Source organism: Alligator mississippiensis, chromosome 4 (assembly GCF_030867095.1).
Source record: "Alligator mississippiensis isolate rAllMis1 chromosome 4, rAllMis1, whole genome shotgun sequence".
Lineage (NCBI taxonomy): Eukaryota > Metazoa > Chordata > Crocodylia > Alligatoridae > Alligator > Alligator mississippiensis.
This window is the reverse complement of record NC_081827.1, coordinates 209947698-209973793: the sequence shown is the minus strand read 5'-3', so window position 1 is coordinate 209973793 and position 26096 is coordinate 209947698. Positions and strand designations below refer to the sequence as shown.

General features: G+C 44.0%; 1 protein-coding gene across 6 annotated transcripts in view; it reads right to left on the bottom strand.

Annotated features, from left to right (window-relative positions):
• CHN1 (chimerin 1) overlaps positions 1–26047 on the bottom strand; it is a 167299-nt gene extending 141252 nt beyond the window's left edge. For 3 of the 6 annotated variants that reach the window (XM_019480360.2, XM_019480362.2, XM_019480363.2), the window contains exon 1: positions 25831–26046. In XM_019480360.2, the coding sequence (XP_019335905.1) occupies positions 25831–25849 (19 nt within the window). In that variant the 5' untranslated portion in view covers positions 25850–26046. Of the gene's footprint in view, positions 1–25830 lie in introns of all 6 variants that reach the window. The other 3 variants (XM_059727269.1, XM_019480361.2, XM_014599507.3) reach the window with 2 other exon arrangements.
• Positions 26048–26096: the final 49 nt, after the last annotated feature.

Below are 26096 nucleotides of genomic sequence, written 5' to 3'. Positions count from 1 at the left end.
ACAACCCCCAATAATTAGATTCTATATATGTAAAATGTATTAATTTGTTATAGTTTTCCAGGTATAGAACCTAGTTATTGGAGGGTTGCCTTGAATTTCTCCCTCTTTCACTGCTATAGCAGGGAAAATACAATGGAGGGGGGAGTCAGGTGGCTCTTTTGCTTTCTGTACCCCCTCCAACTTCTTCCCCCTGCAACTCCCTGTCAGGCCCTGCTGAGGACATGGAAGCGAGAGGCAAATTTGAAAACACTGACCTTGAAATAAACACATTAATTGCATACAGGCAAGTTATTATGGGTACTCATAGACATAGTTCATCCAGAATTGATGCATTTTCCTTTTTCTTTTTTTTAAATTGCTGCAAGTTTTAGTACAGATGCTCCATGAACACAGTTCTAGGCAGCATTTTTCTACCTACTTGTATATAATACAAACTATCCATGATATCAGTCCAAAGCCAAAAGGTGTATGATTTATCATACACTTCATTGAGCTGGGCCCCAGCAGAGCCAACAGCATTTCAAGCCATGGTTACCCCATAGCTCAACACTACTCAGTATGTGTTTGTATACTAGATACCATTTCTCTCCCCACTGTCATGACCCAATGATTGTGCGCGCGCTTTGGCACTGCAGAATTATTTCCTGCCACATGGAGCTTTCTTTGCAAGGTGTAATTCTCAGCTGCAGAGAGAAAACTCCGGTGCAAAGGAGTTCCCGCCACCCATATGTAAATTTGTTTCCCACTATTGGCTGTTTCTAAATTATTCCCACGTGGTGGCTAGCGATTGGCTTGCTAGTCGTATATGAGGTTTGAGCAGTTTCCGTCCAAGTGATAGAGGATTCCACAACCATCTCGTGGGGACTCTGAGCACGTGGCAGTGTAATAGAAACTTTGTGTGCGTCTCAGAGGAGTTAGGCGGCCTGATCAACCACCAACCTCTTCCCGTCTCGTTTGTTAAATTCTTAAGATGTATCTATGGTTTTGTGCGCTCGTCAAGGGTATCCAGAGCTCTGTCGTGTTTGTTTTTGCGGAGCCTAGCAAACTCCGTGCGTCTTTGGTGGAGCCTAGCAAACTCCACTTGTGTTTGTCTGTAACTGCAACTCAAGAAAGTTTTTCCTGCCTGCACTGCGACCACCTACGGTGTAAGTAAAACAATCTTTAATTAACCACTATGAGTCCGTGCCTAATTCTAGTCCATCGTGCAAAAGTACCCGCCCTACTGTTGCGGGCTCCCAGCCACAGCCCGCCGCGCGCCCCCGAAAGCCTCGAACCGCTCACGACCCACACACCCACCTCTCCCAGAAAGGATCCACGTACTAATTAGCACCCCACACATGACTGAAACTGGGTGTTCTTGTTATCAGTCCTGGGATCCTCCGAAATTTGCCCAGGGGGGCTGGGCAATCTGGTCCAACTCTACCTCATGGAGGGCGGGACCACACTAAGCATATGCAACAGACTGAGAAAGGGGGTGACAAAGGGATTAACTGTTTGGGGCCCTGTTTGTTGATGTTTGCCAGACATTTAAGACTGTTGAAGAAACAAGAATTATTGGAAATGGAAAGGAAAAGCTGTGGGAGTGAAGATGAAGTTGAAATGTATTCAAAAGCAGTGGCTCACTATGACTTGGGAGAGGATTAGCGCTGAGGGAGACTGAGTGCAATGGGCACTACTGTATACCTTATTTAGATGGGATAAACTAACCAATTCTTATGGTAGGCTACCTTCAGTATGTTTACTCAATAGGGGCCATGCATTTTATAGTCAGGCTCACTGTTGGCTGCATTTGATCAATGATGATTTGTTTCCATTACTGAGCACATGCTGTTTTTGGCATCAGCTTAATGATAGACAGTGTATTTCATGAGATTTCCTGGTATACAAATACAAGATGAGGAGCTTTTCCCCACTATTCTGACTGGGTTAAGGTCAGGTCCAAGGCTATGTGGTATTAAATATGTTCACCTTCCACTACAGGCAACTGGGCTGCACGCATCTAGCATCTCCTAGAATCAGGCCCACAACTACAACTTTTAAATGGAATAACAAAACAAATATTCACGAATACACTCTCTTGGCCAGTGACAGCCACTGCTAAAATTAATTCACCTTTCAAACTAAATCAGATTTTGTCAATTTTGTTTTTTAAATTTCTTTGACCAGTTCATTGAAACAATGTGAATAGATAATCAAGCTAGAACCAGCTAGTTTGTAGATGTTGACATGCACCGATACGTATAATTTAGCACTACAGGCCCTTTTCATGCCCACTATCTTCATCCATTCAACAATTGGTGACAGACAGGGGGGACAAGGCTGAACTCCTCAACGAGTTCTTTGCCTCAGTGTTCCTAAGCGAGGGACACGACAAGTCTCTCACTGGGGTTGTAGAGAGGCAGCAGCAAGGCGCCAGACTTCCATACGTAGATCCTGAGGTGGTGCAGAGTCACTTGAAAGAACTGGATGCCTTTAAGTCGGCAGGCCCGGATGGGCTCCATCTGAGGGTGCTGAAGGCACTGGCTGACGTCATTGCAGAGCCACTGGCGGGAATATTCGAACGCTCATGGCGCACGGGCCAAATCCCAGAAGACGGGAAAAGGGCTAACGTGGTCCCCATTTTCAAAAAGGGGAGGAAGGAGGACCCAGGCAATTATAGGCCGGTTAGTCTCACCTCCATCCTTGGTAAAGTCTTTGAAAAAATTATCAAGCCTCACATTTGTGAGAGCCCAGCAGGGCAAATTATGCTGAGGGGAAACCAGCATGGGTTTGTGGTGGGCAGATCGTGCCTGACCAACCTAGTCTCTTTCTATGACCAGGTTACGAAACGCCTGGACACAGGAGGAGGGGTGGATGTCGTATACTTAGACTTCAGGAAGGCCTTCGATACGGTATCCCACCCCATACTGGTGAACAAGTTAAGAGGCTGTGATGTGGATGACTGCACGGTCCGGTGGGTGGCAAATTGGCTAGAGGGTCGCACCCAAAGAGTCGTGGTAGATGGGTCAGTCTCGACCTGGAAGGGTGTGGGCAGTGGGGTCCCGCAGGGCTCGGTCCTTGGACCGATACTCTTTAATGTCTTCATCAGCGACTTGGATGAGGGAGTCAAATGTACTCTGTCCAAGTTTGCAGACGACACAAAGCTATGGGGAGAAGTGGACACGCCGGAGGGCAGGGAACAGCTGCAGGCAGACCTGGATAGGTTGCACAAGTGGGCAGAAACCAACAGGATGCAGTTCAACAAGGAGAAATGCAAAGTGCTGCACCTAGGGAGGAAAAATGTCCAGCACATCTACAGCCTAGGGAATGACCTGCTGGGTGGCACAGAGGTGGAAAGGGATCTTGGAGTCCTAGTGGACTCCAAGATGAACATGAGCCAGCAGTGTGACGAAGCCATCAGAAAAGCCAATGGCACTTTATCGTGCATCAGCAGATGCATGACGAATAGGTCCAGGGAGGTGATACTTCCCCTCTATAGGGCGTTGGTCAGACCGCAGTTGGAGTACTGCGTGCAATTCTGGGCGCCACACTTCAAGAAGGATGCGGATAACCTGGAGAGGGTACAGAGAAGGGCAACTCGTATGGTTAAGGACCTGCAGACCAAGCCCTACGAGGAGAGACTAGAGAAACTGGACCTTTTCAGCCTCCGCAAGAGAAGGTTGAGAGGCGACCTTGTGGCTGCCTATAAGTTCATCACGGGGGCACAGAAGGGAATTGGTGAGGATTTATTCACCAAGGCGCCCCCAGGGGTTACAAGAAACAATGGCCACAAGCTAGCAGAGAGCAGATTCAGATTGGACATTAGGAAGAACTTCTTCACAGTTCGAGTGGCCAAGGTCTGGAACGGGCTCCCAAGGGAGGTGGTGCTCTCCCCTACCCTGGGGGTCTTCAAGAGGAGGTTAGACGAGTATCTAGCTGGGGTCATCTAGACCCAGCACTCTTTCCTGCTTATGCAGGGGGTCGGACTTGATGATCTATTGAGGTCCCTTCCGACCCTAACATCTATGAATCTATTCTTGTTTAACCTGTGCCTTTATCCTCCAGTTGTCCAAATTTAGTTTTTGTAGGTCTGACGCTATATCATCTAGCCATCTAGTATATGTATGCCACACAAACTAGCAGCTGGTTATGGGAATATTTGAAACATGAGGAAAATGGGTTAAATTTTTAACCCATGATCAGAAATGATTTAAAATCAAGATGTAGTATTACAAGGACCTACAATAAAAGTTTATATCCAATATCATAAAAAATAGAATTATTTTGTGGACAATGATTAGCACAACAAGGTCCTTTTCCCCTCTCCCTGTCAGTGCAATGGAAAAAAACTCCAAATGGATGGAATCACATGCCGAACACTAACTGCACTTGAAAACATGGCTAATCAACTATTTTAAAAACCCTCCTGTTTTTAAAATCCTTAAATATAATTTTTAAAAATGGCCATTAAAGATCCATATGTACATTTGCAATAGAGGTAAAAAGATGAAAAGTGCCATCTTGTGGACATTCACTGTACATGAAATTTCCTTATGTCAGTTCAGATTAACACAGAAGTCAGAAGCTATGAATATCACAGGATGTAGTATTTATACAATTATATGCTTTAATGCCAAAGAGCTACAAAACGTTCAGCAATGGCTAAACCAGGGCTATTCTGAGATTGTTGCTTAGTCCTCCAAACCTTTTCCCACTGAAATTTGGATTAGGCCTCATCCTCCTGTAGTTCCAAAGTGATTTTTTTTTAAGTCTTTTGGAGCCAGACTCTGAAAGTTTCAAACTATCAACAAAGGCATGTCTATGTGGTGAAGGAAGTTAGCAAACATGCTTGCTAGTAGAAACTATGTGTTAGATTCTTATAGAGGAAGGTTTCAAAGAAATCTAAGGATAACTTTTAAACTTGAACATAATCAGGCCTTCAAAATAAAAAGCTGGGACAACTCTGACTAGGAATACTGAAAGGGGCCAGTTTTACTAGGATTGATATAGTGTCCATCTTAGGACCTTGTTACACATTAATTTTAGGTAGCTCCTGGAACTCTTAACTGCCCTAAAGGCAAGCGTGTCTCTTTTTCCAGGTTGGCTGATCTCGTACGGCATGCTTTAAACTAACTTTGTGGGGGGATGGGGCCACAGGAGGACATGAGGACACCTCCCAGCCATGACAGGTGACGTGCACAAGGAGTACCCAGGTAAGTGACAGGGGTCCAGATAGTCCTAAGAATCGTGGGGTAGTGCATATACCAATACAAGGCCTTAAATGCCTCTACACTAATACTCATAGCATGGGGAATAAGCAGGTGGAACTCACCCTCCGGATAGCTAGTACCAACCTAGACATAGTAAGGCTCACAGAAACCGGGTGGAATTCATCCCACAACTGGGCGGTAAACATTAGGGGCTACAGAATATACAGGCAGGACAGAATAGAGAGGAAAGGCGGGGGTGTGGTGCTCTATGTCAAAGAGCAATACACATCCTCAACTAACAGGATGGGTCAGAGGAGGGGCAGGCTGAAGTGCTCTGGGTCAGAATACAGGGGGGTTGTGGGGAAAGGGACTTAATGGTGGGAATCTACTACAGACCACCCAACCAAAGGAAAGAGCTGGACCATGAATGCTCAGGTCAGCTTACGGGGGCATTTAAGGCAAGGGATGTAGTTGTCATGGGTGATCTAAATTACCCGGACATCTGCTGGGAGGAGCAGTCAGACAGGTCGGACCACTCATGAAGGTTCCTTGCTGAGATACAGGAACTCCACTTAACCTAGGAGGTGCACAGTCCCACCAGGGGAGATGCCCTGCTGGACCTGGTCCTGGCCACAGGTGATGACCTGGTGAGGGGACTCCAGGTTCTTGACCACCTGGGCAACAGTGATCATCACCTACTGGAATTTACCATCTAATGCAGGGTGTTGAGGGCCTGCAGCAAGGCAGTAGCCCTTGACTTCAAGAGGGCCAACTTCAAGGAGTTGAGGAGGTTGGTAGGAGAGGCACTGGGGTCCTGGAGGGTAGGGGAACTGGGTGTCCAAGACGAGTGGTCGTTCCTTAAGGAGATGATCCTTTGAGCCCAAGGGGTGACAGTCTCAACAAGAATCAAAGGGGGCAAGAGTGCTCAAAAGCCCCCCTGGCTCACCAAAGGCATTCAGGAACTCCTGAAAGCCAAAAAGGAGGCGTACACCCAGTGGAAGGGAGGGGCTATCACCAAATAGGAGTATACCTCCATCGCTCAGGTCTATAGGGGGGTTGTTAGGAAAGCTAAGGCAGATACAGAACTAGGGCTAGCATCAAGGACAACCAAACATCCTTTTTAAATACATATGGAGTATGAAGAAGGCACCAGGTAATGTGGGGCCCCTGCAGGATACGCTTGGCAATCTGGTGGTTGCACCAAAGGAAAAGGCAGACCTGTTAAACAATTTCTTTGCATCCATTTTATTGTGCAGGGACCGGGACTCCACCACCAAGGTTCAGGATGGACTCAGGAGAGACTCCGCCAGACCTAGGGTCAGGGAGGATCAAGTTAGGGAACTTCTGGAGGGGCAGGACATGTTCAACTCAGCAGGCCCAGCTGTTCTCCACCCCAGGGTTCTGAGGGAATTGGCAGGGGTTATCAAGGGGCCCCTGGCACAGCTTTACAAGCACTCGTGGTGCTCTGACCAGGTGCCAGATGACTGGAAGGCCAATGTGTTCCCCATTTTCAAAAAAAGGAGGAGAGAGGACCCAGGCAACTATAGGCCCGTTAGTCTTACTTCGATCCTGGGGAAGCTCTTTGAGAAGATTATCCAGGAGTACATCTGGGAAGGACCAGCAGGAGGGGATGATGCTCAGGGGCAATCAGCATGGGTTCATTAGGGGCAGGTCCTGTCAGAACAAACCGACTGCCTTCTATGATCAGGTCACAAAATGACTGGACACAGGTGTAGCGGTGGATTTAGTCTTTCTGGACTTCAGGAAGGCCTTTGACACTGTCTTCTACCCCATTCTCATTAAAAAGCTAGGTGACTGTGGCATTGATGCCTACAGTCAGCTGGGTCGCAAATCAGCTGAGGGGCCACACCCAGAGAGTGGTGGTGGATGGGTCATATTTGACCTGGAGGGATGTGGGCAGTGGAGCCCCCCAAGGCTCGGTCCTTGGGCCTGCACTGTTCAATTTCTTTATTAGTGATTTGGATGAGGGGGTGAAAAGCACCTTGTTCAAATTTGCTGATGACACCAAGATTTGGGGCGAGGTGGGCATGCTAGAAATGGGGGACAGGATACAGCTGGACCTGGACAGGTTACAGGGGTGGGCGAATGAGAATATGATGGGATTCAATACTTACAAGTGCAAGGTACTTCACGTGGGCAGTAAGAACCAGCAGCATACCTATAGGCTGGGGAACTCCCTTCTCGAAAGTGGCAGAAAGAGATTCTGGAGTCATTATCGATTCTAAAATGAACATGGGCCGCCAATGTGAGGACGCGGTCAGTAAGGCTAACCACATCTTGTCATGCATCCATAGATGCATCACGAGCAGGGCCAAGGAGGTGATCCTCCTCCTCTATGCGACACTGATCAGGCTACAGTTGGAGTACTGCATCTAGTTCTGGGCGCTGCACTTTAGGAGGGGAGGGGATTCTTACCTTTTAGTCCTTAGAGCCCCTGCTGGTTTGAATGTATGACTACTTGAGCTAGCATTAACACCAATCAATGTTTGAGCAGCTCGAAGTGCAACATGTAACAAGGCTCTCACATTACTGTAAAAAGGAAGTGAAGTGCAAAGTCCAGAATCGATTGCAAGAAAGACTGAAAGGTAGCAAAAATAATTCTCACCCTCTCCATCCTTGTTTTATTGTTTGGCCCAGTCAGAAACCCTTCTTTGTATTTTGTTCCTTTCATGCTTTGCATTTTAAAATCTCTTTGTTCAGAATCCTTGCTTATTTCTCTTTTAACATGTCTTCTGAAGTATGGGTGAAAGTCAGGATTTGTCCCTGAGGTATGTAAACTTATGAGATACCAACTTCAACAGCTCTACTAGCCAGTGACTCCTTTAAATGGCCAGAGACTGAAATGATTTGTGGAGACAAAATGAACATGCAAATGCTCTGCCTTGGTTTTATTAATACAACCAACTGGGAAGTTAAAAAAGGACCTGGCAAATGAAATATTCTGGAAATACTGTCACCTAGGCAATCTATTATAAAGGTATAAACATTTTCTATCTATAACTAAATGTAAAAGAAAGAGAACCCAATCCAGAAACCCACAAACTAAAAAAAAAAAGCTTTCAAACATTCCTGAAATGCAGCTCTTCTAATCACTGCTAAAATGTGCTTAATTAAAGCAAAAACATGCTTTATCATCGGTGGGTCGCTGTTGTATTTTTTTCATCTACATTGAGAAATTAAGACATTGTCTTCACTGCCAGTATGTGATCATCCTGAGATAACTAATATACATTCACTAACCCAATAGAAAATACTTGAGAAGAAAAGGCACTGTAGTTTTATTGAGAGATGAAGTATCAATAGGGGAATAGTGTTGACATTGCCTCCTACCTAAGTGTAAAATATACAAAGAGTTTGTCTGCTCTGTGACTTTACAGCAGAAGAACCATTTTATGTTATGTACCTTGCTATGAAAAAACATCTTCTTAGCAGTAAAGACAAAATCTAAATCTCCGATCTAATCTGAATTAAAGCAGATTATGATTTCTGATTTACTACAAATACGATTTTTAGTTTCTGAAAGTCATCAAAAACGTAAGTCCCTACTTCTATGAAAACAGTGGGTAGTACTTATACCCTCACTTCTGGAACAAATATAATGACATAACCACTCTTGTTAGGGGGAGGAAGGGTAGACTGCCAAGTCAGACCTGTAATGTGATCAGGTTACATTACCATTAAGCATCTGATTACCCTTCTGCATGGCCATGGAAATGAAAGCGAGGCAGCTAGCTCTGTTAGTCTGAAGTCAGAAGACAACATAGATATTAGCTAGTCTACAAAGGTGCATATTTACCCTGCCTGCTGATGGAAAGGAAAATCATTCTGTTGGACATGTTTTTATCTTCAAATAAATGTATTATTTTTAAGTGTGAGCTTGCTTTCTTTTTCTATTTGGAATTTGAATTTTGCAGCTAGTGGGATTATTTTTCTGAGATTCTGAAGTTTGTAACTTCACCCTTTCCTCTCCTCCTCTCTCCACCCCCATTTGTTTTTCTTTTCTTTTTTTAATATGCTCAAAAGATCACAAGCTATTGAAAAATGTAGATTCTTGCTCCCAATACAAATACAGGTAAAGTTAATCACTATTTTAAACTTATTGCTTATTGTTTTGTGATGATCCTGGGTAAGTAAAAGAGGAAGCAATATATTAGTTCTTTTCTCTAAGCAGTATAAAACTTCTAGGAAAAATTTGAATGAAATTGTGTTTCAGTGAGAACCTAAAAATACTTCTTTAGCTTTGAAATTTGTTTCTTCTTTTAAAACCCTTTCCCCACCTCCAATATATTGCACTAGGAAAAAGCTAAGAGAGGCAGTTAGCTGCATTAATCTAAAGTTAGGCACAAAGCAGAGTATTGTGACACCTTACAGACCAACTTGTTCATAGAGGCATGAACATTTATAGACAACAGCCTGCTTTATTAGATGATATAGATGGACTTGCAGAGAGCAGGAGTACTAAATAGAAAGAAATAAGGTAGTTTAAAAACAAAGGATAGGGAAAGGAGGAGGAAAGTCAGGATTTACTGTCTGCTAAGAAAGGCAAAGGTGAGTTGAAGAAATCAAAGATTCTTCTGTTTATAGTGGAAAGATGGGGCATAGATTCATAGAAGCAGGGTCGGAAGGGACCTTGTAGATCATCAAGTCCGACCCCCTGCCCTGGGCAGGAGAGAAAATCGGGCTCAAATGACCTCAGCCAGGTAAGATATCAAGCCTCCTCTTAAAAACCCCCAGGGTAGGAGCCATCACCACTTCCCTTGGAAGTCTGTTCCAGATCCTAGCCTCCTTGACTGTGAAGTAGTGCCTTCAGCTGTCTGGTCTAAACCTACTCTCTAACAATTTGTGGCCGTTATTCCTTGTTACCCCAGGGGATGCTAGGGGGAACAGGGTCTCTCCCAAACCCTGCTAGTCCCCCCAGGGGAAATTCCTACGTGAAAGAACGAATGGACACCAATCTGACATCAATTCCAGAAAGACACAAAAGCCCATGCAGAACACTTAGACCTCCCTGGATATTCCATCACTGAACTCAAACCCATGCTGTATGGGATGTTCAGCGTGTGTTAAATGCATTTAAAAACACCAGTCAGTACATTCAAGCAGGATAACACCTGCTAACTGTGCTTCTATTGCATTGTAGCAAAGTTGTGTCTTTTTGAGTGAAGAGTCTCTCTAGATCAGTGGTTCCCAATCTTTTTTTCCCCCGCGACCCGCTGCTGGGAGCAGAGCGCGGCAGCAGCTTGGGTGCAGGGGTGTTCCCAGCATGCAGCGCTGCTCGTCTTTTGTGTGCACTGCCGCCAGCATTGCCCCCGTGACCTTCATTTGGGTCACAACCCGGGGTTGGGAACCACTGCTCTAGATGGTATTAAGTAAGACATGTGGACTTAATGTCAGATAATACAATCAATTGCAGTTCCGAGGCTGGGACCCACAATCTGCTGATATTTGGTCTCAGTCCTGAATCCACACCAGGGTTGGTTGAAGACTGTTGTATGGTGGGAAGGCTCAAACCAAAAAAAACCCAAACTCCCCAAAAACCCAACTGTTTGTCACTCCCAGCCCCAGCACTGCACTGAAGCCAGTTCAAGACTCCAATCTGAGTGGGATGGCAGTGGAGGGGACTGGGACCAACAATTAGCTGATTGTCGGTTCAACCGCAGCATGGTTCAAGACTCTGGTGCGGTGCAAGGGCTGAGAGCAATAGTCCTCGATCATAGTAAGCACCACTGTGTGACTGCTTAGAACATATTATAACTTTTAATGCAGCATGGTAATGCTTACTACGATCTCAGATAAAACATGTTAAGTATCCCATGTGACAAGGCCCTCAGAACAGCTGTTCTTAAAGAACAAAAAACTTTAAAATTGACTTGAATACTGAATTGCAGAGCAAGAACTCATCCACAGATACTTTGGATTTTTATCCCATTACCTGGATTAGAATCTGATAATGCGGGGGCGGGCAATTATTTCAGGCGGAGGGCCACTTACTGAGTTTGGCAAGCCATTGAGGGCCGCATGACAGGCAGCCAGGGGCAGATAAATACTAATTTTCTAAATCTTTCAGGGGTCCTACAGGCCAGATAGAATGGCCTGGTGGGCCACATCTGGCCCATGGGCCGCATTTTGCCCACTCCCCTGATAATAGCTTACGAAAGCTCCTGACTCTCTGAACAGTCTATATGATGTCATACTGCCATGCCTTCTGTCTAGAAAAAAACTGTTCTACTTCAAGAAACTATATACAAGAGAGAAATGAATGAAAAAAAATCTATGTACTAGGACCACTCTTGCTTCCTAGAAGCTTGTCAGACTAAAGCAATGGACAAATGATTGTCTGGAAGACAGTTTAACAACTCTGAAAGCACTGTGGAGAAGAAGAAGCTTTCTGCATATGCACTCCATCTGTCTACAGTTTCTTTTGTACATGAAAAAGAGCTCCTCTGAGTGGAGAATGCAAGGAATAACACTTAGGAAAGAAAACTGAAGACAAAGGTCTATCACTACCCAGAGGGAGCACAAAAGCTGTCTAGAAAACTCAGAATGATTGGCCTTTGACAGTAACTTAGGTAACATATACCTAAACAAAAAATCATTTCTCCTTGTTCCTTTCCCTCTCCACTTATAAGTAAGGTACTCTTCTCCTACTCACAGCCAAAAGACAGGAAGACTGATCTGTAGGTACAGAAAGCTTAAATTTATTGCCCCAACCCTCCCTCCTCTCTCCCCCACTATTTTTTTTTTAAAAGAAAAGTGTGGCTCTGCATCACATTGAAACAGAATGAAATGAAATGTTTGTTTGTAAAAGAATGCTTTAAATGGGTATTACTTGTACAAGAGCCTCAACAGGCCCTAAATGAATCCAGAACCCTTTGCAGATACACAAGAGGCAGTAGTCTCTGCTCTGAGGAGCCTGCAATCTAAACGCAGGAACAAGTCCAGTACATGAAAGAATGGCAACAAGGAGAAACAAGTCAACGCTAGGTCTGTGCCTAACAGCACAAAGCTCAACCTACAGCTCTTGATATCTGAAGCAGCCAGTTCAATGATAGCTTGGGTGCAGCTGCAGGAGCTACTGTCACTATAGCGTAGCCCAGCCTAAGCCTACACTCTGTTCCCACTCCACCCTCACTGTGCTTCTCTATGACAACAAAAGTGCAGTTGAATCTTATTTACTACCAGTGCTTGAGACACAAAGGCCATGTCCAAACAAGTGCGGCTGTGTGGCATGTGGCACTGCAGACATGCCTGTGGCACCACATACCGTGCATTTAGCTGTTCTCCACACTGCAAGGGAGCAGTGCAGGGGTTTCTTTTTTGAAACAAACAAACAACAAGCCAGTGCACATAAAAAAGAAAAAAGCAAAGCAGCGCACACTGCTCAAAACCAGAGCCTGGCCAGCTGGAGCCATGCTCCAGCTGCTAGCCAGGCTCCAAACAGCAGGATTGCCACTAATGCAGCCCGAGGGAGCCCCCAGGACCGAAGCTTAGTGCTGGCCTTGGCCTCCCCTAACCCACTCGGGGTAACCTGCTATGTGCCAGAGGGTGCGTGGCACAGGTGTTCCTTGGGGACAACTAGTGGCGGCACAAGGTGTACAGCTGCTAATTGTCCCCGAGGAACCAAACATCCATGCAGCCACAAGGGTGAGCTAGAATCAAAGATATATTTTTGTCTTTTCTACTTAATATAACTTGTCAAAAATGATCTGGAAACCCTTTATTGCCTGCAGCATTAATTATTTTCCAGATGTATTCATAATTCCTCCCCAGAAAATCTGAAAATGAAATGAAACTAAATTAATTTCTCTGCCAAAATGATCCTTCCACCACCAAAGTTCTATGTTCATTATTACAGTGCTGGTTATGAGCTGCACTCTTGTAAAAGAAAAAAAATATATATAAATCATTGCACTGAAGTGTTAAATAGAGCTGTACGGACTCTACAAAAGTACAAAAGATCACATTTTAGGGGTACCAAATAATTTCCACTGTTTTTTTGAGAAGTCTCTTGTCTACACACTTCTCAAATATTAGGGCCAATGTCAGGGATATTAACTTGTATTCTACTAGATGAAAACTGGACATCTGGATGTCAGATTAGGCTGTGATGAGAAGCCTGTTCAAGTACCATCATCCCAACTCTAGGTTTCTCTATCCAAACTATGCACCCTGGACCAGGGGAATGAATATGACAACTCTTACAAAGATTCAGCAATGGTCCAGAAGTTCCTTTCAAATAGAGTAAATTTAGGGTGGTGGGATTCCTACCAAGTCCAAATGGTGAATTAGATGCACAAAGTTCACTTGACCTCTGCTGCTAATTCACTGATAGCATGAAGTGGCATCATAATAAAGCTAATTAATATATATACAGGAACACAGGAAGTTTCAGCTATCTTTGCTTTCGGAGTTAGAAATTCCCGTTAGCAATTTCCCCTGGGGTTTCAGATTAGTTTTTGATCAAGGTTCCTGTTTTTTTAATTTCCTGCTGGGAAAGGCTACTTGACACAGTGGTCCTGGCAAGGAAGGAGAAAAGGAAGGGGAAAGAAGGCTTCAGTAGTGTTCTGCTTAATTGCTACACAACTGTCTTTCTGGGCAGCAGTTGGCTGAACTAGCTCCTCTGAGAAGGAATCAGTGTGATCTGTGCCCACAAGGTGGAGCAACTAAATAGCTTAAGAAAAAACAGTGAAATGGAACAGCTTGCAAGAGAAAAGCTAGCAGTACATTTTTGGAAAAAAAAGTTATGTATATTTGTGAACTTTCACTGAGGCTGAACAGCGTATGCTGTTGCTATGCCCATGAACAGCTTTACTGAGATCTTGAAAAACAGGTATCTGCTAGGTTTATATTTTGAGTGATGAAGAAAATAATATTCAAATCCAAGATGAGCCACAGGTGATATGATGAAACATTTATTTATTAATATCAGCTACAAGCACGTTTATTATCACATGTGCAATAGAATCTTTCATGACTGCTCGAACTAGGCATTTTCTTGTTTTTAAATTCTTTGGTGTGTAGATTATGTGATTATTCAGCTACTTTTTTAAATAATGGTTTCAACTGTTTGGAAAAATCTCAAGTTTGTGTTTGCATGTGTGCATTTCATGAAACTGAGAAAAGAGTCAGTCTTTTTCATTTGAAAAAAAAACAGGAGAGGAATGAATGATCTGTTAGTCTGCTCATCCTGGAGCACCTGACAAAACACAGATGAACGTTTTCAAAAGCGTTCTGCACTGACATAACTTTGTTCTCCCTGAAGTCCATAGCAGTTTCCCCAGTTGATTTCAATGGGAATGGAATAAAGCCAAGTGCTTTTGAAAATCTCACCCCATGCAGCAAAATTAGCCTTTCATGCATGTACAGCACAGCCTATTTTCACTGCAAACGTTGTGCTAACAGATTGTAGCCAGGTCTACAAATAGAACCTAGATCCTCTGTTTTCCAAGCAAGGTGTAATCTAATAGTCCTCACTGCCTCCCAGGCAAATCACTCAAGTCCTTTATATGCCATGGTTACTCCAACTGAAAACATGTGGTAATATTTTGCACTTTCCTAGTGTGTTGCTGTTGGAGAATCCCACCGTGCTTTACAGAGGAGGTAACTTTTGGGAGCTTGCTCACATTTTTAGTTAATCAGTTTTACCACCTGAGAAGCAGACTTATGCACATTTTCCACTAGATAGCTCAAATGTTGATAAATTCAGGGAGAACAATTCTGCCAGTTTCCAGAGGTCCCTTTGGCTTCGTCTGCTTTGATCTGTACAAAAACTCTCTCATTTAAAAATGAGCAAAACAACTGGGGATGTAACAGAGAATGGAAGGAGGGAGAGAGAGTGCTACCAAAGAAAGGCTGGCTGAGGCAGCAGTTTATACATTTAAACACTGTGACTGAACTTAATGCAGCCTGTTTAGAACTCTTGGAAAGAGAGAAGCAGGAAAGCTGAATCCCAAAAACACGAGAGGGGGAAAGGAATAGCTTTGTCAAAAACAGGCTGAACAAAGGAAGACCCAGTTCCCAAGGCAGAGGAGAGCCGTGAAACTTCAGTGCTGCTGGGTCTGCTTCTTGAGCACCAGCGGTGCAAACCCAGAGTCTGCAGGGCATAGGACTGTGTTCTATATTCAGCATGTGAGGCCCAATCCTGGTGTGCATGACCAGGCAGTGACAGCACAGTGCCCTAGAGCCTGATCCTGACACATGGGGCTGGGCAGAGGCAGCATGGAGACCAATCCTGGTGCATGGGAGGCCAGCCAAGGCCACATGGGCCCAATCTAGCCCACAGACCAGCCCCACAACATTCATCTGTCCTGTGGGACCCAAACATTGAGCACCACTGATACAGACCAATGTTTTTCAACTGGACCGCTGCAAGATCCTGTTGTGGGTGCTACACAATATTAACACCATTTTTTGCACAAGGATTTGCATGTGATTTACAAGATAAACCTTGAGATTTCAAATCAGAATCCCTATTGTGAAAAACATTCTGACTTGTGGACTTTCTCAGTTCTTTGCAACAAAAGAACTGCTTTATTATTTTTCTGTAGTCGAAAAACAAATGAAAGCTAAAAGCTGGCATTTTTGAGGGATGTCTGGGGACTAACAAGGTTGAGAGCTGTTGATCTAGATGAGGAGTTGGCAACCCCCAGTATATGCTAGACTCTAGTGTGGCATGCAAAGGCATTTTGCTTAGCATGTGCAGCTTGGGGCAGACAGTGGGAAAGGGGCCAGAGCTGCGCTACCACAACAAGGATCAAGCCCCTCATGGCTCCCCAGCCATCTGTCCAGAAGTGTGCTTGCACCCGCCTCCAGCAGTGAGCCAGATCAGGGCTCTACAGACCTTGGAGCAACCGCTTGCAACCTCCCTACTACCTGCTATGAGCAGCCCAGGCTCCGTGGCGGGTGGCAGGGGCATGCCCAGAGGCCAGGCAAGCTACTGCACTGAGGTCTGCGAAGCCCTGGCCTGGCTTATTGCTGGTGCACACACACCTCTGGGCAGACAGTGGGAAAGAGGTCATGGCTACACTGCCATAACAAGGATCGGGCCCCTTGCAGTCCCCTACCATCTACCCTGGCACGCCAACATCTTTCAAGTTGAGGTGTTTTTGGCATTCAGGCCAAAAATGCTGCCTACCCCTGATCTAGCCCTTGTCTTACGCAGCTCTGTAGTGATGTCATGTGAGATAGCTGAGTTCCCTCACTGAAAAACTAAAAAGCTAATATCCAGCAAAAAAAATTCTTCTTTACTACAATGAGTCTTCCTCATCAGAAGGTACAAGTCAAAGGATCACATAACTTGATGTCAAGGAAGGAATAGGTATGTGCGTTTGATGGTGGACCCAAAATGATGACTTGCAGATTAATTTCTGTAGGGTATAGGGAGATGATTGTTTTGACTTAATTGAGAAGGAAGGATCGATTGGGAAAGCGTGTGCGAGGCATTACCCAAACAGACCAGACTTCTCTCACTTTTTTACCCCTTAGTATATATCTTATCCTTTATTTGATGGGAAGGAACAAGTCCATTACAGCACATAGCTCTGGGGTCTAAGGCATCCTTAGACATTTCAGGTATTTCCTGAAAAGACCAGCACAAGTTCTGCTCAGCAATGAGCACCATAAGAAGGTTCAACAGATAAACATTAAAAATACTCTCTACAGTGATGATCCTCATCCAGGGTGGTGTGGTGCCCTGGGGTGCCATGACGTGTGCAAATACCAGGCCTGTGTGAAGCGGCAATTATTCGCTTTGGATTTGGCCGCTGACACAGTTGCCTCCAGCTGGTAAGCCTGTTGGGGTTGGGGAAGGGGGGAGGAAAAGGGCATGGGGGAGGGAGGGATTGGGGCTGGGATAAGCTGCCCAGCCAGGGCAGGGGGGGGCACGTTACTTGAGGGGGGGGGCGAAGGGGCACGAGATGCGGGCGCGGCAGCACTGGGAGCAGCGGCTCTGCCCTGCTGCCACCTGCCCAGCAGGCATGGGAGAGGAGAGCCCAATGCGGGCATGGCTTGCTCCGGGCAGAAGGGGGCAAGCTGCAGCAGGGCATAGCCCTCGCTCCCAGCGCTGCCACGCCCACATAAGTACTGGGAATGGGGGCTCTGTTTTGCCGCCACTTGTCAGCTGGCACCGGGGAGTGGGGAGGCACAGCAGTGCTGGGAGTGGGGGCTATGCCCTGCTGCCACTTGCCCCCTTCTCCCGGAGCAAGCCGCGCCTGCATTGCATCCCCCCACCCGGGCCAGCATCAGCAGGGCACAGCCCCCACTCCAAGTGCGGCCACGCTCACATCCCGCGCCCCTCTCCCCAAGTAACATGCCCCCCCTACTCCAGCTGGGCAGTTTGTCCCAGCCCCAATCCCTCCCTCCTCCCCACCTCTTCCCTCCCTCAACTCCAACAGACTTACCAGGTAATGAGTCTAATGAGGTTCAGAACCACTGTTCTACAATGACTTCCATTTCTCAATTCTATTCCCTACACCTTTTAATTAATCAATTACCTATGCAAGTAATTAGACTACTCCTTTCAAACTTCAGTGGGTAATTCTGAGAACTTCAATTACCATTTTTCAGATTCCTTTCCAATACTTACATTCCAAGTGAAGTGCTGTTTTTATCTTTGGCCACTGTGTAACCAAATCTGTAAGGTCCTGAATTGAGGAGCTATGACTAACATTTTTCATCTCATTTATAAGTGCTTGCATATCATCTCTAAATTTTTGATCAATTGATACCAATTTACCAGCTAATGGATCTATTTTCTCCTCCAAGTTCTTAAGCAGGTTTCCTTTTCAATTTTTTCAGAGATTGTAATGCCAGCAAAACCTTTTCAAGGTTACTGTCCTATTTGCTTCATTAGAGTCTATAAATTAGGTAAGGGTAGCCCTGCACCTGGGACAAAAAGTCTTTTGATTTTCAGTAGTGGGATTCACTTTCCATGCCAAGTCTAAGTGACAGAAAGTTGGAGAGTCCAGGATAAAACTGCCTTCTAAATTTGCTCCAAGAGCTGTTTTTGTTCATGTTTTAGAAAGCACTCTAATTTTTCTGAATTAAAAAAAAAGAAACCCAGACTAGAAATGCTACACTAGTGTAACTAGATTAATTTTAAACAGAGCTCATTAAACAAGTGAAAACTCCTAACAGGTGGAATTTCACTGGTTCAAACCCCCACTAGTTCATGAATTAGTTTAGTTCATGTTAGCAACTTACTGAATTAAACTAAACCAATTTAAGTAAGGACTAAAACTGATTTAAGTGCACCTGCTTTATCGATTTGTGCTGGTTTATCTAGATTGCTTTAAAAATCAGTTTAGTTTCACTGGTGAAACATTTCTACTATAGACAAGGGCTTAGTGCAGTGGGGTTAACACTATTTACCTACATCTGAAAAGTGCTTCAAGATCCTTTGACCTGCTCTATGCTTAAAAAGTTTTGCGACAGATCCATGTTAGTTAGAGGCCTGATTTATTTTCCCCCTTGGCTGACATACCTGTGACTGACAAAAGCCCTAGGGTAAATGCATTATACAAGCAAGAAAGACCCTTTGTCAGGATATTCTGTTCAGGGAACTGGCTTAAAGAACCCTTTTGCAGCTTTGTCTAAGCTGCGCCTGCATGACTGGGGCTTCCCAATATACTCTACCAGTCTGGCTTCTCTAAACACAGACAAACCCTGAGAATGGTTAGAAAAGGGAACCATTCAAATGGATGCACAACTGATTTTACTCTTCTTAGCCTTGCCAGGAGAGGGCAAGTCTGGAAGTGGAAGTCCTGGGAAGCGGATCCCTTCCTGGGATATCCTTAGGCATTTCACATACTTCCTACTTTTGGACCAGCACTGAGCATCAGCCTTTGGCCCAGCAATCTTTCACAGAAAAGGTAAACTTTTAAGGCTATTTTAGACTACTTTGGCCAAACTAAGTGTTAACTAAAAGGCTTTACCAGGTAACACTGACAATACTAACAGAACTCATTTTATTTCTATGCAGCAACTTTGCTTGGTTACTTTCACATTACAAAAGTTTACACTTTAGCATAAATATAAGTGTAACACACCTTTTAAGGGTATCCCTTTTAGAGCAGCAGTAAGACACTTAGTAGTTGTTTTACAAGAAGAACAGAAATTAAGTATGAATGTGATTAAAAATGACACCTTTCAATTAGGACTTCAGATACAGAAAATCCATTATAGTATTCTAGCCTAATAAATTAACTGTAAATTAGCTATTCAGACCATTTCATTTTCAACTAATATCATTTAGGACTGTACTGTAATATAGCTTTATTTGCAGAACTGAGTCTACTGAGCAACAGTGAATAACTGTACTATTGAAAGGCTATTTCAGTGATATTTGAATACCCGTGCCAAAGTACAAATATATTTTATTATTTGGTTTCATTTCCCCACTTTTGATTCCTATCTTAGTATCACTGTTGATTCCTTTTCATTTAATATCTTTCCTGGTTCTCTGGTCCTGGTCCAGCTTCGCCTTCAATAATCCTACCAGGCACATTAAACATGGCTCTGCCTTTATCTTCTTTTATCTGTCAGTGGTTTTATGATGCTCATCACCATAGAATGCAAGCACTTCACAAGATTAAAAGTGAAATATTTGACTCCCTTTATTTCTTATTCACCAATCAGACAGTAAGTTTTTTATCCACCAGAATGTTCCTGGAAAATCAAGAACACAAGTCCTAACATGAAAATTGGTATTGGAAAATACTTGCATGATGGAAAGTAACTCTGGGTAACTGAAATGTTTTATTTATTCACACAAGAAAGTTAATGAGGAATTATAAAAAACAAACATTCATAAAAATCAAGAAAAAATTCCAAACACTGAAACAAACACAGCCTGAAAGTAGATTTCTTTCAAAATAAAAATCAAAGCTTTTTTTCCAACCAATTTTAGATCATCCACTCACAGAACAGGAGCAGTACCATTGGAAATGGATGGCTAGTTTCACAAAGGGAGTAACAGACCACAAGCAGCAAATCCTCACGCTGACCCGGTCACTCAAGATCTAGTGTAAATAATTCATACAGCTGTTTTTCACCTACAATATTCTGAGTTTTAATCCACTTGAATTTGATCACAGCAAAAAGATGGCTCTCCTTCATTAGGTTATAGCTATACCAGTCAAAGAATACCAGTGTACTATACAGGCAAAGGTATGCTTTGTTTGGGATAGTAAGACCCTCCAAAAATGAAAAAAGCTGTACTGGTTAACTATGCTAGTATAATCATATCCAACCAGGATTTCTGCAGTTACAGCTAGATTGGCCAAGGATCACACGTCTTCATACCTCTACCTGATGTAGTTATGCCAACAGAAGTCTGTAGACTCAAGTTATGTGTTTACATTTCCTGGAACTATGGGCACTGAGAGAAGTGATATTTTGTTGTGTGATCAGCCCCCTGAAAGTGCTCTATAGCTGTGACCTGACACAAGTGCACAGCTGCAGAGTGGTTTAAAAGTGCCCGATCATGTGACAAATGAACCCTCATTACACAGGGTTCAGCTAAAGGCACTCCAAAGCAGAGTGCCTTCATTAACTTCTGTCAGTGCTTTCCCAGGGAACAGGGCTGGGCTCATGTAATCCAGCCCTGCCCCTGGTGCTATCTTCAGACCAAGCTCCTTCCCCTCCCTTCTCCTCCTCCCATCCTGAAGACAGCACTGGAACTGGGAGGGGGATGGGGCAGGGCTAGGGGAGAAAAGCTGCAGACACGCAACTGTCTCCAAAGTAGAGCTCAATCCCCTAAACCCCCCGACCCAACACAGAACATCTGTAACTCATGGCACTTCCTGTAAAGTGCTGAGTTACAGAGGGGAGCTGCATATCTGTCAGCACCCTAAGTGAAGAATCTTGACAGTGGCTACTCTCCTGCAGACCTTTCTCCATCTGGAACAGTCTTTTCTGTGTCTCTTCCATTAATGTGCTCTATACATAGTCCTATCATATTTCCCAATGGATCGTAAGACCTGGAATAATGGACAGACCCTTGCAAACTTCAAACTAAGCAACCGTAAACCTGAAGCACCTCAGAAAATCACGAACCAGAAAATAAGGCAGGGTATGACCTAAGGAGAGAAATACTTTGAAATAATCAGGTCCTCAAATCACTAAGGTTTTAGAGGCTAAAAGATGCTCATTACACTGAAACAGGAAACAAAGCAGCAGCCAGAGCACATCATGGAGCACAGGGGTCAGCCTGTTCATGTAAGAAACAGTACTTAACCTACAGGCAGCTGTGTTTTGCTCTAGTGAGCTTTCTAAGTGGACTTCAGGTGTAGCTTTTATAGACCATAGTACCATAATCCAACCCTGATGTGATAAAACCACAGGGGTGGGAATATCCACGTCAGGAAGGAAAGGTCACAAGGTCAGAATGCCCCTTCCAAGTGAATTTAGGAACAAAGCATGCTTCACTATGGGTTCCTCTACAAGCGCAGGTAAAGGGGTGATGAGATCCAATGCGCAATCCACACACCTGCACCTCCACATGTAGCATGGCAGGAGGCATGATTGTGTGGACTGCACATTAGATCCCACTGTGCTTTACTGCCTGTGCTCCCCATTCACAGGCAAAAAAAAAAAAAAAAAAGAACACAGCTGTCATGATCTCCCAGCTTTAGGGGTGCGTGAAAACCCTGAGGCTGGGAGATGGCAGCTGCCATGATCTCCCAGCTGCAGCAGTACATGCTATGATCTCCCTGCCTCAGGGGTTTTCAACTGTGGTCTCCCTGCCTAAGGGATTTCATGCAACTCCAAGGCTGGGGGACTGGGGCAGCTGCATCTTCCAGCCCTGGGGACTCCACACACCCCTGGATCTGAGAGATTGCAGCCATACCCCATGGCTGCCAGGACCCAGCTGGGTCCCAGCACCAGAAGGTATGCTGAAGGGACCCAATGTCCACAGCTGTGGGACTCTGGATTCTAGCAGCTGCAGGGTGTGGTACGGACCCAGAGTCAGCAGCAGCTGGGTTAAGAGTCCCCTCAGTTGCAGGACTCCCAGCCCTGGCTAGGCATGGTGCAATCCAGTGGCAGGGAGGACCCTGCTACACATGCAAATTAAAGCTAGATAGCAACCAGCTATAAAGTTAGTACTTATTTTTGATGTCTTAACTTCAGAGCTGATTGGAGCTTTTTATGACATGATAAGTACTTTGCACGTGAGTACCTCAAGATAACTGTGCAATTAACCAATTAATTGCACCACACCTGTACTGTGTAGAGAGCCTATCACGCCTATCTTTATATTCCCAAATAGTCACACTTCCATTGTAATCTTCAACACAGCACATGGCCCCTAATCTTATATCCTGATTTCTTCTAGCCTGACACAAGGGGTTTTGACTCTATGATCATTAGGTGACAATTTCTCATCAACACCTTAAAGAATGCTTTTCACGACTCAAACTTTTCATAATGCACACATCTTTCTGATAGCATTGGGAGGGACTTGGCAGATGTGGTGGACTTTTTCCAAAATTGACATAGCTATTTCAAACTTCCAGGCTCTGTAGCAGATTGTGTACTACACAATGGTATATATAATCCCAAAGTATGCGAAATTTGGCTGAATGTAATCACAAAAATGAGACTAGAATTTATCTGGATGTTTATAAGAATAGTCAAACTAGAACTTGTCTAAGGTATACATTAGGTGTGAATTTAAACTAATAAAATATACTACTATAACCCTGCATGTAGATAGACCTATTCTGGAGTATGTGCCTTTTTCAGCATAGTTCAAGTGACTTTGGAAAAGGTTTAAGGTAAACCAAAATAAACTGCTTATTCTGGAATAGGAAAAGTCATACAACTAATTATACCACTAAAACTGCACCAGTTTATTATATTGGTAGAAGTTTCCTTTGGAGACAGGCCCTCAGTCTAGTCTCCCACCTGTCCCCATTTGAAAAAATATCAATTTTTTTAATACTACAGTAAAACACCAGTCTGATAATGCCCTTCATTCAAATTGCAATCACTGCAGCCCTGAAATAGTGAAGAAATAAAAAGTGGTATGCAAAAAAATCCCAAACCCACATGTAAGTTATATTTGAAATTTACATACATAAAAGCAAGAGAATTCAAAATTGTGGTTCTTACAGCTGTAACCTAACTATATGGCACATATCTTGCATGTATCTAAATTTCCACTCACATCTCTCCATTCACAGTTGCAGCAATGAAGATGAACTTTAATTCTCTTCCATTCCTCAAGGGAATCATGTGCGTTTATTAGCACCTATTGTGCTGATTTACAATATTATTGTACATTGTTTTATTGTTGTTTTTATTCACTGTCTTGTTCTTTTAAAAACGGTGAAATAATAGGGCTATGAATATTTATACCAGTTCAGATCTGCTGGACTCTTCTTTTAAGCATTACAAGATATCGAAAAATATAATGGTGACTAGAAGACACAGTGGTAGTCCTCACTTAATAGGTCTTTGCTTATTAATTTTCAGTTATCCCAGTGATCCCAATGGTTCTCAACCTTTACCAGATTCAAGGTACTCTTCAAAAATATCAGCTTTTACTTGTTTCTTGACCACAATAAAAAAAAAAGCATTTTTTCTGTTGCAGAGAACTTAGAAAGACCACAACAGGTCAGAATGTTTTGACACTGGATGCTTATTTGAAGTCTCTGGATTCATTTTGTTAATCCTGTGTAGGTGTTTGCACACCTAAGAGTGCTAATATTGCACATAACCATCGAGCCATACTAATGTCACTTGGTCCAACAACACAAACTAGACTTTTTCAATATTCTATTAAGCTTGATTTTGCAGTTTAGGTTTCTGTTAAAGAACACTATCATCACATCTAGTGGATAAAATATGCTATTGAAACAAAACAAAGAGGGACAAGGAAATATCATCTATAATGTAACCTGTCCTGTTTTGTTTCATTTTTTTTAAACTTCAGTGTTTGTTTTAATTATTTTTAACCAAAACCATGATGGAACTACCTGGATGAGTATTTTCTCACTGATATAAGAGGCCCTATATTTGCTACACCCTCTAAAAAAAATGTATGATTATAAATAATCATTAAGTTTATGTGATATATGTTGAATTCCTACGCCTACCATCTCTTTCTCCTAGACAAGATTTATTGTAATATGGTCATATTATTGTCTAATATCTATATAACTGCTTTATATATACCTTGCACTGACAAAGGAATGGACTCTGGTCCCAATCCTACAAATGGCACCACACAGGATTCTTATACCTACAGTGAAGCCTACTGAAGTCAAAGGAGCCCTGTACAGACACAGGGTCCACCGCAAGGCATCACTTGCAGGATGAGGCTAAAAGATTTGGGTTTATTCTACTGTGACCTGTGATTTATAAACCTTTGACAACCTGAAAAAAACTGAGATAGGAAATATAAATTCAAATGAGAGCTCTTCAGCTACATGCAATCCCAGCTAGACTCTACCTTAAAAAAAACCTGTTCACTATGCAGGCTGTTTGGTCTTTAGGAGGTTCACAACACTGCAACAATTATAGCAGATATCAAATGTTAAGAGAAAAGACTAAGAGCTATTCTGATTCTTATAAAAATTTGCCCTAACCTAAAAGTCATAGAATAAATCAAAACAAATGATATAGTTACACAGGTAGTCAAGTCTTTGATCTAAAACATTAGCAGTACACTTCAAATAAGTGATAATTATGTAAAACTATTTCTTAGAAAGCACTTCTGAAGTAAGTGACATCCACGAGTTGTGGGAGCAATGAAAACTGGTTCCAAACATTATGTTTAAAATAAACCAGGGCAAGTTTTGCTTCCGTTTGTATCGTTGGGTCTAACATAAATAGGTAAACTGACTTTAGGGGAACCCAACATACTTTCTTTAATTGATGCACAATAAAGCTTAATCTTAAGAGAGACAAAGTCTTCAACAGTTAAAACTGTAGTTTTGACGTTGTTTGCCAACACAGCATCTGATGCTGCAAAACCACTCAACACCAACATCCATAACCTCTTGAAATCATCCTTTCTTGAATTTGTATTATTAAATATCATTAAGGAAACACAGCTAATTTTTATGGGCAATTAAGCACTGTACTGAAATATTCCCAGAAGAGCAGGGGTTTGCTCATTAGCTAATTTATCATCCCACCGTACAGGTCCTCTTACAATCGGGACCCATTTTAAAGCAGCGTACCTTTTGTTTATATTGCCTTCCAAACAGACTTCGGAGGGCAAAGTCCAGGGCACTGAGCGGCCTCGGTGAACTCTAGGAATAGGCGGCTGCTTACAAAGAACAAACTGGAGGGGGCTTGCTTCTTTTTTTCACCGGGCTTCAAACACAAACTTTATGGCGACAAGGGAGGGATGTGTAAGTGCAGGCAGGGCTGGAGCCTTAGACGATCCAGAATTGCCTTCGCCTAGTATTGCAAAGCTCAGGGACTGCGGCTTAGGCAGGAGTTTCTAACCCTGAAATTAAGCGCAGGAGCGGAGCACACGCCCATCGGCTCTGCCTGGAGAGGAAACAATGGGAGAGCCCCGCCGTGTCTCGCCAGCCGCCGCCGCCGCCGCAGGGCGCGGGCGGAGGTGACCCCCAGACGAGGGATGCCGATTGCTCTCGTGTGTACTCACCGAACAAGGTTAGAGCCATCGCCGAGGTGCTGCCCGTGCCCGGCTCGCGGCGGGGCTGGCGCTGCACGGGCTCGGGCTCATCGGCTCACGGGGAAACCCTGCAGTAAAAGTTAGACAGGGAGGGAGGTGCTGCAGCCGCTCGCCGCCGCGCCGCTGAGTCCCGGGGCCGCCGCGCTGGGCAGGGCGCGGGCAGCGGGCGGCGGCGGCGGGGATGCATGCGCGGCTGATCGACGGCGCTGCCCGCCCGCCCTGCCTCCTCCCTCCCC